Source organism: Charadrius vociferus, unplaced genomic scaffold (assembly GCF_000708025.1).
Source record: "Charadrius vociferus isolate BGI_N301 unplaced genomic scaffold, ASM70802v2 scaffold321, whole genome shotgun sequence".
Classification (NCBI taxonomy): domain Eukaryota; kingdom Metazoa; phylum Chordata; class Aves; order Charadriiformes; family Charadriidae; genus Charadrius; species Charadrius vociferus.
In genome coordinates, this window is record NW_009646934.1 from 1,363,043 (window position 1) to 1,375,987 (window position 12,945).

Below are 12,945 nucleotides of genomic sequence, written 5' to 3' on the forward strand. Positions count from 1 at the left end.
CCACCGCCCGCGGATGGCCTTCTTGAAAAAGGTGAGGGCTGAGCAGCGCCGGGGGTCGGCCGCACCCTTCTGGGCATCAGTACCGGTGGGCACATCGGGGCGGTGTCCGGGCGGGGCGATGCGGTGCCTGGGGCAGTGCTGACCAGTGCTCCGGGTGGGGAGGACCCGTGTTCATAGCATCCTGCCCGGCCATGGCTTTCCGGGGCCCCTCTGGGGTGTGGGGTCCGAGGGGTGACAGCTCCGTCCCCCGGGGTTTGAGGCCATGACCTGTTGCGGAGCCTTGTGAATTCCAGCTGGCACTGGGGTTCAGGCTGAGGGGCTACATATGCTGGAGTCACAGAGGAAATAAAACAGTAATTTTGTTTATTTTTATAGCTTATCTTCAGCTGAATTATTCTCTTGACACGTTTTCTCCCTTTCCTATGTTTTTCGCCAAAGACCCTCAAAACAGTGTCATTTCCCAAGGGAAAACCCATCATCTGCAGCACCAGGCCACTTAGTTCAGCTCTGGGCCACTGTTGGTCCAGCGCACACGTTCCCAGTGCTTCCACCTGATGTCTGCTTTCAGAGCGTGTACCATGGCCAACTGGCTGCTCTCTGCCTCTTTCCACTTTTTCAGAAACGAGCGTATTTGTGACCAGAAACAGTTGAAGGAGTGGGAAGATGTAGGCCTACGCTTTTGGATGTGATGCGTAATTTTGTAAAACACTTGGTGTGTTTTTTTTCTGTAGCATTCATTCAAAAGTGTAGCCAGTTTCAGTATAATTGGTATCTGCAGATTTTAAAAAGCAGAGTGTTAAGCTAGCTTTTCTCCCACCTACCTCTCCTGCCTGTGGCTTATCCTGTTGAGTGGAATTAGCTGAATTTCTAGTGACAAGTACAGCTAGCCAGTAGCTGTTCAAGTTGTAGTTAGCTCTCCTGCAACGCCTACGACCTGAGGAGGATTCCAGAGGTAGAAGGGGGGAAACTTGGGGCTATTCAGTGCTAAGGCATGAGCCTAGCAATACAAACACTGTACTTTTTAAGGTTAGAGGAAGTAAATAAGGTGTTTTCTTTGGTGCTATATCTTTGGTACTATGTCTTTCAAGGTAAATTTGGCCAGGGAGCCCTGCCAAAGGAAATACTCTGTGCCAAGTTCTGCATGAAGTAATATTCTGTGGAGTTGCATGTGGGGTGCAGAGGAGAAGCTGTGTGCTTTGAGAAAGCAACCTCCAGCAGCTGTGTTTTAGCTGCTCTGTAGGAGCATAGCAGTCTTTGCAAAGTGCTCCGAGTTCCTCAGGTGGGAAAACTTGTTAAAATATAGTGAACTGCTGTTACAGAGCATGTGCCACTCACACTGTGAGCAGTGAGAAGGTCAGAGTAGTTCTAGTGCTTTGCAAGTCTAAGACCTGTTAGCACAAGGAACAGAAGCTCCTGGATGGTCAGCAGAAAGGTTTTGACTCTCATCTCTGCTTTCGTTCCTGTTGTTTTTTTTCAGACTCAGGGAAGCCATAGATAGAGCCTTGGCTGTTATGTGCCAGTGTGGTCTGTATACGAATGGCCATGTCCTCAGGGCTCCCCTGAAATACCAAGCACCTTTGGGATCTGAGGATGCTCGGCACACATCCAGCGAGCACCTTGCAGACTTAGATCCACAAGGAGCTAAAATCCTAGAGAGAAGCTTTGTTAATTGCTTAAGCCTGTGCTCAAGCTTTGCCACCAGCTGGCACATACACTGTAACTGTAGGTTTGTACCAGCCGCACGGAGGGATTCTTTCCGTGCTGTCAGGCTGCTCCCCCTGTTACGCCTTTGCAGCTGTGATGCATCGCTGTGCGCTGGTTCTCCAGCAGGCAGCTTGTGACCACAACAATCCTGCCAACGGACAGGGGAGAGGAAAGGGGTTTACTTTGGGGGTGGTGGGCAGTGCCATCCATGTACTTGCTGTGAGGTTGCTCTGACTCAGGCTGGGTGTAGAGCTTGGTCTTCATGGATGAACCATGGGGGAACTGGGGAGCCCCCTCCAAGGCCCTGCAATGCCTGCTAGTCCATGAAATACCCATGACTAATGCTTAAGCTGTTTTATTCTATTTTTTTTTTCCCCTCCTAAACTGTCTTGGTAGGAAGAATATTGGCATAAAAGTCTGTCGGGACAAGGAGGAAGCTTCTGAAATGCATTTTGGCTGTATGTGCTTGTCCAGATGCTGTGAGAGCTTGAATCAGCCCAAGGTCTTGGTGGTTGTGCCTGCCCCAGCAGCCAGGATCTGGCCTCTGTTGGGCATCAGCTGGCAAAGCAGGAGGCAGCACTGGGCAGGGTTGTGCTCTCCAGCAGCTGCTGGGCTGTGTATTTTTCCTTGCTGTGCTACATGAGCTGCATTGTGACTCATACCTTGTGGGTAGTGCTGATGGATGCTGCTCGCCTTTTTCCTCTGCCTCCTTCTTCCACTGGTCCCTGGTGGCTTTTCCAGAGTCAGCGCTGCAACTGGGGAGGGACCAGCCTGGGGTCTGCAGCATGGCTGGGGGCTTCTCCAGCCTGGCTTTGATTCTCTGGGCTAGAGTTTCCAGCAGCTGCTGGCCCTCATCTGTCTGGTCATTTCTAGAAGTGTGTGAGCATCTGAATTGCATTTTTGCTGGAAGGAGCTATCCATCGAACTCCTGCTCTCTAAGTGAGGCCCCGGACATGGCTGGTGCTGCGCCTTAGGTCCCATCCTCCCTCTCCCTGTTCCAGATGGGGAGATGCCGGTGCTACACATTTCTGCTGAGTATCGCACTGAGCATGATACGCTCTGAGCATCTCTGGTGATAGCCTCACACCCAAAGGAACACCTCCCACTTAAACCCACACAGCCAGAGCTCAGCCAGGCAGGAATGTGTGTAGGTTTGGTTTTGCTGTTGTGTGGATTTAAGTAGGAGGCTTGGCCAGAGAGGTGACAGTGGGTCAGTGAGGGAAGAGGGAGCATGTGGAAAGAGCCAGCTACAGCCCTGCCCTCCCCGTGCACAGATTTACTTCCTTTGGGTGCGGGATCGCTGTGCGCTGGGTGGGAACAGGCCTTCTTCTCTCGGTGTTAATTAAGAAAAAGCAGAGAGTTTTAGGTGGTTAACAATTTATTATTTTTTTCTTTTATTTCTTGATTTTTTTCCTGATCATCCATGAACGTACAAAGCAGGATTGTTAGTTGTAGACCAAGAAAACAATTGGATTAGCCTTCTGAGGCTGGAGTTGTGATGAAGGACAGTATTGCTACCTTGGAAATCAGAGCAGGCAGGGATGATCTTTGGAAACAGCACCAGGCAGTGAGGGGGGCTAGAACTGGGCAAATGCTCATGATAGAGAAAGCAGCAGATGTTTAATTATAGCACCAGGAGTGGGCACTTGGCTGTGAGCTGGAGCCTGCTGGGAAAATTTGTCTTTCTTACATGTGAAGCAATGATGCCTCTGTCTGGGTTGACGCTGAGAGGAGCTGAAGTGTTTTGCTGTTGCATTTTAGGGTCTCGGCACCCGGAGCCTGATGCTTCTGCAGTGCGGATGCCCTGACCGTAGGGAGCTGAACCGTAGGTTCCCAAAGGGTAAAGCTCAGAGAAACAAGGATGGGAAACGCACCCAGGATAACTCACCCAAGCAATCCATCAGTGGTCATCTGCCCCCAGTGCTCCCTCCTGTGGGAGAACATCTGTCCTGGATCCATCCTCCTTCTCCAGAACGATGGGCACCTCATCAATTGCTGATTGTGGAGAGGACCTTCACCCTCCTTAGGGCTTCCCACATGCTCCTGAAATGCAGTGATGCTTTTTCTTATGATCTGCTAGTTCAGGTTTTGCTTTGCACTCAGTGAACCCGACGACTTCTTATGATCAGAAGGGGGGTAGACAGTTTTCCTGTTGTCTCCTCTGTGGCTTTCAGGGTTAGGTCACCTCCATGCAGAGATTCCGGTTGATCTGAAGGGAGACCTTGGTGGGGCTCATGCCTCGTGGTGGCTCTGTGCTTGAGGTGAGCTCACCCCAGAGCCTGGCTCCTCTAGCAGTCCTCTTGCTGATATTCACCTCAGCACACATCTCCAGCCATCAACCAGCATCAGGAAGTGGCTTCTGGCTCTACAGAATTCAAACCAGACAGCATTTCCCTGGCTGAGAGCGTGACAAAATGCGCTAGAGCCCTTAGCAAAGGAAGCAAATATTCCCACTGTATTTTAGCCAGCCCTCCTGGCCTCCCGCCGGCATGCTGGTGCTGCTAGCAACTCCTAATCGCCAGCAACCCATAATCAGCAGTGTTCCCTTAGGAGAAGAGAAAGAGACAGGCTGAGTTTTGATCAGCAAAGTGCATGGTTTGCGGCCAGAGCAGTAGGCACCCCTGAGCAGCAGCTCCCTGGCTCATCTCACTTGTTAATATATATTATTTCTGCAATGGCAAGAGGGAGCCCAGCGGGGTACAAACGCGACAAAAGTCTGGAGCTCTTTGCTCATTGAAGAAAGGGAACATGCTGTGTTGAGAGGCTGTGTGGGTTTCTGAGCCAATTCCTCACTCTTGGCTGGCAAAGACCAGTCTCTCGAGCCCACTGGGAAGCAAACGGCAGCCCCGTGCTGTGCTGCTTGCACGGAACACGTCCTGGTTGAGCCTGGTGGGACCTGCCTGGTGGTCATGGCACTGGGGTACGGTGGCAATGAGCCACGCTGTCTTTACCCCAGTATCCCTGTGTGCTGACGAGGTGCTGTCTGCAGAGCGGACACGCAGTTATGGAGAGAGTAAGTGACTTCCCCAAGATCACCCACGTTTACTTAGGGGGAACTGAATCTGAATTTCCTAAATTAGTGCCCAGCCTGCTGGGCTGTCCGGCCTTACCTCGTCTCACACAGCTACACCAGCATCTCTCCACAACTGACCCTGAACTTGCTGAGGCTGAAATAGGGGGTTCAGTTAAAAGATCTAAAAAAGTCTTCATATCCATCCCTTTGGCTCTGTTTTTGCTATTTTAAAATATTTCATATAAGTATTTATACAAATATTTGTGTGAAATTTTACCAGGCTTCTCCATTTTAGTATTAATTTGACACTGGCTTTAAAAACAGTTGAAAATCCATTTTTACTGTCAAGCCCAGAATGCATCCTGTCACTACAGGCTTAAATCCTCACTGAACTTGGCAAGACTTAGGACCAAAGTCACTGTGGTGCCTGTGAAGACAATACCCTTCATTTTGCATGAGTGTCATCAAGTCACATTCATTAAATCCTCTAATCCTAGTTAAAAAGCTACAGCCTCGCCTGAAACGAATGTGCAGAGAGACCAAATTGGTCCTGTTGGACCAGTTTTGATTTAATATCTCTGGAAGCAGAAGACAAAAAGACGAGCATCTTCCACAAAGCAAATGCTCTCTCAGCAATCCGATAATATAAAATGAGGAGATGAGGAGCGTGCCCAACCCCACGTGTCTAAGTGGAGGAGGCTCTTGCACTTTTAGGATGGTGCTAGCAAGAAGTCAAATGTAAGAGGAGGAAAATACCTGTGAAAAATCTTAATCTTAAAAAAAAAATAAAATAAAATAAAAAGGAAGATAACTTGGAACCAGAAATAAAAGAAATCTGGCCCTGAGGGTGAGACTCATCATCCGTAACATGATCTGTTAAAAACTCGGGCAGTGAGTCTATAAACGAGTCATCAGTATCCCTCAGGAGTCAAAGGCGGGAGATGCTGCCAGATAGGAGGGTGCGTTTCTCTGGATGGTGTATCTCTGCCCGGTCCCCGGAGGGACTGAGCTTTGCTGCACACAAGTGGGGTTAAGACCCCGGGTGGGTGGGTGCAGCTGTCCACAGGAACCGCTGGAGAGTCAGAGTCCCTTGGGCACCTCCTTCCTATGCGCTGGGCTCTATTTCCATGTTTGCAGTCTGCTTTCCCACATGTAAATTCTGGTCCCCGCTGTAATCGGTCCTTGGCCAGCTTTTCAAAGCCTTGGCTTGGGTGGTGGCTGTGCTTTCTCAAAGGACGGGCCGTTCTCATCTCCCCCGGGTTTAAGCTTTTTGATCAGCCCTAGAGCAAAGCGGTGTGCTTTTCCTGTTGCTCTTCTAAAGTCCTGTCTGGTTATTATCTGCAGACCAGAAACAGAACCTTCGTTCTTTGGTCTTAAGCCAAAAAATCCTTATTTTCTTCATGCATGGTGCAATATCTACAAGTCTGTGCACAGCTGGGGTATTTGTGCTGGGACAGATTTTATTTCCTCCCCATTTTTTCTTTCTTATTGACCCAGCAAATAGCCCACTGAGCCAGAGAGGAACATTTATGGGTAGCAGAGATTTTTTTTTTTTTTTTTTTTTTTTTTTGCTCAGCTTTCATGGAGTGGTTACATCCCATCCCTCATCTGCTAACCCTGGCTGTGCATGTGCCTTCTCTAGGACGGTATGACACTGTGAGTCAGTGTGAGAGCTGACATGGTTTGGAGGTGGCATCTCTGATAGAAAAGGGAAGGTTTGGAGAGGACTGTGGTCATTGCATCCGTTCCTGTGGCACGACACTGCATACCCGTCTGGGATGCTGCCCAGAGCTGCAGTGGTCCTGGGCCTCCCTCCTGTCCACTCCTGTAATATGTCCTGTCCCTGCCATGCTTTGCAGATTGAAGCGCTTATGATGGAGATGCAGAATCCAGATACAGGCATCAAAATGCAGACGCAGAGGGTGATGATCACGACCATCCCACATGCTGTGGCAGGTAAGAGCTTTGCTGGGGGAAGGGACTGGGCCAAGGAAGTTCATCAAAGAAAAGCTGTGTGTGGACCCCATGGCCACCCCAGGGTTACCACTGCCTGGCTGCATACTGGAGCCCGTGTTCCCAATAAATATTTGCTGTACATCCTTTGAGACATACCTGCTCCCTGTTCTCATTCTGACTCGTGTCTCATTTCACTCCTAGCTCTTTGAATCAGACACACAAAGATTGATAATGACAGGCTTTTAGCTGTCTCATGTAAGTTTGACTCAAGTGACCTTGCTTTCTCTTAGCATAGAGGTGAGTAGGTGCTTCAGCCTCCTGACCTGTCATATTCCCAGTGAGGCTGGATCACAAATAAAGATAAATATTAAAATCTGATTAAAATAGGCAGCCTGGAGTCAGACTGAAAGATGGTACTTCAGAAATGAGCAATAAACAATTAGTCTCCCTTTTAATGTTTTCTGCTAATAATCATTTTCCTTCAGTATACAGGAAAAGAACAAAATATTCAACCCACTTTTCTGCCTCCAAATGACAGCTTTTCCTACTTCAAGCAGGCTGAAGAAGAAACAGATGGGGAGCTGTGCTGTGCCGTGTCACGTATGGCATTACAGGCAGCTCTTATCGCGGTCTCCTTTGTGCCTGCTAGCTCCTTTCACAGGGCACTATCACTGCCTCTGCTTTCCTGTTCTCCAAGTCTCCACAAAAGCTCTTGTGAGGCATCCTTTGCTATAAATATTCACACATACTGTACCAAAGTTTCCTTCTCCTGCTTTGGTCTTTCTGCAGCACTTTGAAATCCAGAACAAAAACTCCCACTGAAACCAGTGAGCTTGCTCCAGGCAACTCAGGAGACAACTTAGCCAAATAGATGAAGTTTTCCCCACTGTATTTGCAAAGCCCAGTAGGCCCTGTGTGTTGTTTGCCCCATTTTTTTTAAAAAAAGGAGGAAGCAGAGGCGCTGGGATGAAGTCACTTGCCCATGGGTACAGTCAGTTAGTGAAAGGGTAAGGAGAACTTGGATGACATCTGAAGCTTGTTCTCAGCAGCACCCTCCGTGCATTACAGTAGAAACCATATCCTGGCTTACACAGCTATTATGCAGCTGAACTTGATGGAGTGCTTTGCATCTGCAAAGAAGCCAGCCTTGCCTCTCCTAGCTGTTAGCGAATAGTTAAGGCAGTGCTGCAGAAAATATTTCCCTGCACTGAAGATGACATGCCCCCTAGATTAAGTGCAGGGGGAACAAGCACTTCTCTTGATGTCTGGCCAATGCAAAGTACCACTTCCTAAAAGTCCATGGCTAGATGATGTGGAGGGAAGATGCCCGTTGACACTCATCCTCTTTGCGTGCTGTCTGCTTTATTCTGGTTCCTTAACCAGAATTTCTGTAAGTTCCCTCTTGCATAAGTCATAAACTCGAGTCAACTTCTGATAGGCAAGTGAGTTCCAGTCTCCTTGCATGGCATCACTCCCTAAACTATATTTTTAGTACTGTGCAAGTTGCATATATACTGATTGGCTTCTGGGTGTTGCAAAAGAGACGGATTAATGTTTAGTAAGGAAATGGTGAAGACATTAGAGCGGTGGACACAGATCCGCTGAAGAGAGTTTGGCTCTTCATGCGCAGGAAGGTAACTAGTTAAATTCAGTGTCAGTAAAATGGCTTACAACAGAAAAGGCAAATAAACCTCCATGTTAAATGCGCACCTTTGGGGGAAAATGCTTTCAGAGAGAGCTGTCTGGAAATGAGTGATGAGATAATCCTTTAATTTCATCTATTTCAGGAAGCAGGCAGTAGGATAAGAGCTCTGAGCCCCTATTAGAAAGTTAAGTCATCGCTGCAATGTCAAGAAAGGTCAACACCTCAATCTGAAATCCTAGGGGACATTTGGAGGAAAAGACCAATAGTTGATCAGGGAACGAGTACATTTTTGCTCTGTTTAAATAGAAGGAGGTTTGTGAAATATGCCCCCAGAACATAAAACTAAAACTGCTGGAGGCTTATGCTGTCTATGGGTATCACTGGTCACACTCCCAACAAAAGAACTGGGAGACACGGAGTGTCTGTGAATACAGAAATCTTGTTTCCTTTCGATATGTCCTGTGACCACTACAACCTGGGTCTGAGACTTGGACATCCCTTCTGCACTGAAAGTTGTGTCCCTTAAAGGACTCGAGAGGACCGGTTACTGGTCTCTTACTAAAACAGACAGGACAGTGCCCTGTGAACCTGGAGATACTCTGCATTGAATCTTTCAAGATAAGATGGTGCAAAACAAGGGGCACTTCACCTTCCCTGGGCGTGGAAGCTGTTGCATTCCTTAAGTCCTTTCTAAGCCAATGATGAGGGTTTAAGTGTTGCTCAGGCCACATGTGCTTCTGCACACTCACGCTGTGCCATCCTGAGGTCACTGCCTGCCTCAGGCTCCCTCTCCCAGGGCCCGATGCTTGCTCGGTCAGGAGAAAGCCTGAACAACAGCATGACCAGTGAGAGACCAGCAGTATATTTTATCTCTGCTTCTCTTGCGTGGAGCATTTGAAAGTATGTTTGTAAGAAGGGGTCTGTGCACTCGGTGAGATCCAGAGCACAGTGAGGGGTGAGGACTGGAGAAGGCTTGTTTTCGCCCATGGATTTTGGCACACTCCCAGTTTCAAACACATGACATTATCTTTGCTTTACAGGTAATGATATATTGCAGTGGATTCTTCAACGCTTGCAGATCACTGAGGAAGGTGGGTATTTTTATGCAGAAATTGAGGCTTTTCAGCTTTGAGTTGTAAAACTTTAAGGTCTCCGTAGACAAAACCTCTTAGATGGATTCTTCTCTCCTGAGTAGCAGCTCACTTTTAAATTCCAGTGCAGTGTTTCTGTGCAATCAAAGCGTCTGCCTTCTCCATTTTCAGAGGCACTGCACCTGGGGGACCTGTTTGTCAAATATGGCTACATCTACCCTCTTCAGGAGCCAAAGAATCTCACCCTTAAGACAGACGGCAGCCTGTACAGGTTTCAAGTGAGTTGCATCTTCTCTAAAGCCATTGAGAGGAAGTTCAGCACTAGTTTTAAAAACAGGCAGCTGGGGCAATTCTCCAGGAGCTGTAGTCGTGAGGCCATGCTAGTTATTCAGTGTGCAGGAGAAAGGAGGAAGGATCCACAGAGAAGCCTCAGGCCAGTTCCCCCAGTTCTGTGTGTCAGATTACAGTTTACAAGCAAACTGTGATACTTAGTTCAACTAAATTAGCATACTTGTTCAACCTCAAAATAGCTGTGCCTTCTTCAAAATGCGTGTTCCCTTCCAGATCTTAAAGTAGCAAATGGAATCTGTGGTTGAAAATATAATGATCTGTGGAGACTGAATAATGGATATACAGAAAGCATAATAATGGGATGTTATCAAGGTTCATGGCTGGACTGTTTCCCCTGCAATGGGAAATTAGGGTACCCTCAATCGCATTTTGAATGAGCAGTCTGGTTCCCACATGGTGCCAAACTGGGCTCCAGCATCCCTGTCTGAGTGCTCAGGCAGCAGTGAGAGGTTGGCCATGTTAACCGACTGCAGAGCAGGAGTGGATTTGACGCTGGTGGTCTGCTAACCTTGAGCCTCCTGCTGTAGCTGGCCTGCACCACCGTGTGAGCTGACATGCAGCTAAGGAGCTGAGGCGCTGAGTATAGCAGAGGAGAACTTTCCTCTCCCGCCAGAGTGGGTGGTGCTGCACACCTCATGGCATGAGTTGAAGACTACTGTGCACTAACGAAAGGCTTGTTTTTCTGCAGACCCCTTACTTCTGGCCGGCGCAGAGCTGGCCTGCTGATGACACAGACTATGGTAGGTGATAGCATTGTACATGTTTAGGAGGCATAGTGCAAGCCCCTGTGTTTGTGCATGCAGTCCTGCACCATGTTTCCTGTTCATCCTTTTGTTCTGTGTGCCCACATGCAGTGACCAGCCCTTGCATTTTCTTTCGTACGATCTTGTGAATAACTCTCAGTAATGCTGAATTGAGGGAATGCTCTGGATGTGACTGCCTTGTGGTGGCCTTGATAAGAGAAAGTGCTTAAGCTTCTCTTATGTTCCACTAAAATCCTTTGACTGGAACACTGTCTGTTGGGTAGGGAACACATTAAACACGAGGTTAGATTTCCCTGAGTAGTTAAGTGTATTCCTGGATCTGAGCCCAAGACTGTCTTGCTGTAGATTTGGATCAGGCCCTGCATTCAGAAATAGTTTTTTCATTATATAATGCACAGTGGCTCCCAATATCTCCTGATGGCTCTTTCCGTATCAATCTTTTGTTGCCTTTATAATGCTTTTTATTATAGGGCTGATCATGAAAGTTGGGCTAATCAGCTTGGTCTGCTCCTGCGGGCTGTGCAGTTCACAGACTGATTTGTTTGTTCCAAGATTGTCCTCTGTGGCTTTTATCTACATTACGCTGTAAATCTTCTGGAGAAATTAAAAAAAGCCCATTTTAGATTGGAATGTTTTTAATAGAACTGTGAACAAAACATTGGCCTGTGTTTGGAAAAGTTGGAGGTCAAACTCTGAATCATAGAAGGGTTTGGATTGAAGGGACCTTAAAGATCATCTAGTTCCACCCCCCCTGCCATGGGCAGGGACACCTCCGAAGACACCCCTGAAGAACCTCAACATCTTAAAGATTTAGTCCAGTATCCTTTGACCCATGAAACCCTGGCTGAGTTCCCAAAGGAGGAGTGACTGCCGGCAGAAGGCACACGCCATCTGTTCTGCGTGGCTGCTCCCAGCCTGGGCACGGGCCAGTGACAAAGTGAAAGCACCAAGTTCATTTTTCTTCAGTGAGCTTTTGTGAGCTTGGAGCCCATGCCTGGGAAGATATTGTAACAAAGATTCCTGTGTTTGTCACGTGGGTAAATTTTTACTTATTCTTGGATTTGTTGGTCTAACTGACTGTTTATTTGGCTTCTCCTTCCACAGCAATTTACCTAGCAAAGAAGAACATTAAGAGGAAAGGGATTTTAGAAGAATATGAAAAGGTAAGGAGATGTACTGTTTCCATTGTACACCCCTTGTTTGCTATAGCTTTAGCCCTCTGTTGCTAATGAATGTAGAGTGGCAAAAAAAATCACCTGTTCAATTGCATGAGGTGTTACTCCAGCAGTGTCAAAAGCCAAAATTTTGGAAATGAAAAAGTGGCCAGTACAGGAAAATACTCTGAAGTCAATGATAATTTTAGTGGGGATAATTTCTCTCCTTGCAGTGGTATTTTTGAACTGTTGCAATTCATGTAATTACGTTCAGAACAATCCAGATTTCTTGGCGTGGTCGCCAGCCTGGCCTAGTTGAGCTATGGAGAGTCAAGAAACCCTAGCATGGGAGCGCCTTGTCCAGAATTTTCACACTAACTGCTTTTTTATTTTTATTCCAGGAACATTACAACATGCTCAATCAAAAAATAAACTACAAGTGGGATTTTGTTATTATGCAGGCCAAAGAGCAGTATAAGTGAGTTGACTTTTGTTCCCTTATTTGCATCACTGGGGAGGGTATGAGGAGGCAGAGCTTCACTCTCTTAGTACACAGTTAAATTATAGTTCAGGAACATAAACTGCATCTTTAAAATAACTTGCAAGTGCCCCTCAAGATTGTGAAACAAACCTGCCTTTCACATCAGCTTGGGGTTCCTCCATTTAATAAGGAAACTTTTTTCACTTCGTGCTTCGTGAGTGAAGGATTTCAGTTGTTTTCAAATGACTAGACCCCTGCTTGCAAAGCTTCACCCTCACCCACTGCACCTGCATTTCTCTCCCTGCCTGGCATTTGTCTGCCAAAGACGTGGAATCGGTGTGGTTTGTGAGAGCGAGAGCAGAGGCGGGGGTGGGTGCCTTTCCTGCCGACGCACGTGCATGCCTCTTTGCAAATGGTTCTTGCACATGCGTAAGTGTGCAAGGGGAGGTTTAGATTTTGCACCTGATGTGGCTCCCTGAAGAAGCTTGGGGGCTGATGCTGCAGCATGCAAGCTCTCATTAGAGACAGCTTCTTTTAGCTCAGGGTTGTCCATAAGCATTTGTGGATCGGGCCACTGGACTTAGGACCTGTTATTGGTCTCGTTCAACTATTGCTTGCACATGTCTCGCAGCTGAACTGAATGGTCTGAATCAAGAAGCAGTAAATGTTCTCAGCACAGACTTCTGGAGAAAACTCTGAAGTGCATACTTAGGCATCCAGCCAAAATGACTTGACTTTAGGAGCTGAATTCCCAGGAATTCCCAGGAAAGTGAACGTGAGATGGGA

At 47.5% G+C, this 12,945-nt stretch overlaps 1 protein-coding gene across 1 annotated transcript in view; it reads left to right on the forward strand.

Annotated features, from left to right (window-relative positions):
• The first annotated feature begins 13 nt into the window (after positions 1-13).
• The window catches only part of RGS9 (regulator of G-protein signaling 9), a 28,848-nt gene continuing 15,916 nt past the window's right edge, over positions 14-12,945 (forward strand). Inside the window, exons 1-7 of the mRNA XM_009894771.1 lie at positions 14-31; positions 6,577-6,673; positions 9,359-9,409; positions 9,581-9,687; positions 10,449-10,500; positions 11,629-11,687; positions 12,080-12,156. Of these exons, the coding sequence (XP_009893073.1) occupies positions 14-31; positions 6,577-6,673; positions 9,359-9,409; positions 9,581-9,687; positions 10,449-10,500; positions 11,629-11,687; positions 12,080-12,156 (461 nt within the window). The remainder of the gene's footprint in view (positions 32-6,576; positions 6,674-9,358; positions 9,410-9,580; positions 9,688-10,448; positions 10,501-11,628; positions 11,688-12,079; positions 12,157-12,945) is intronic.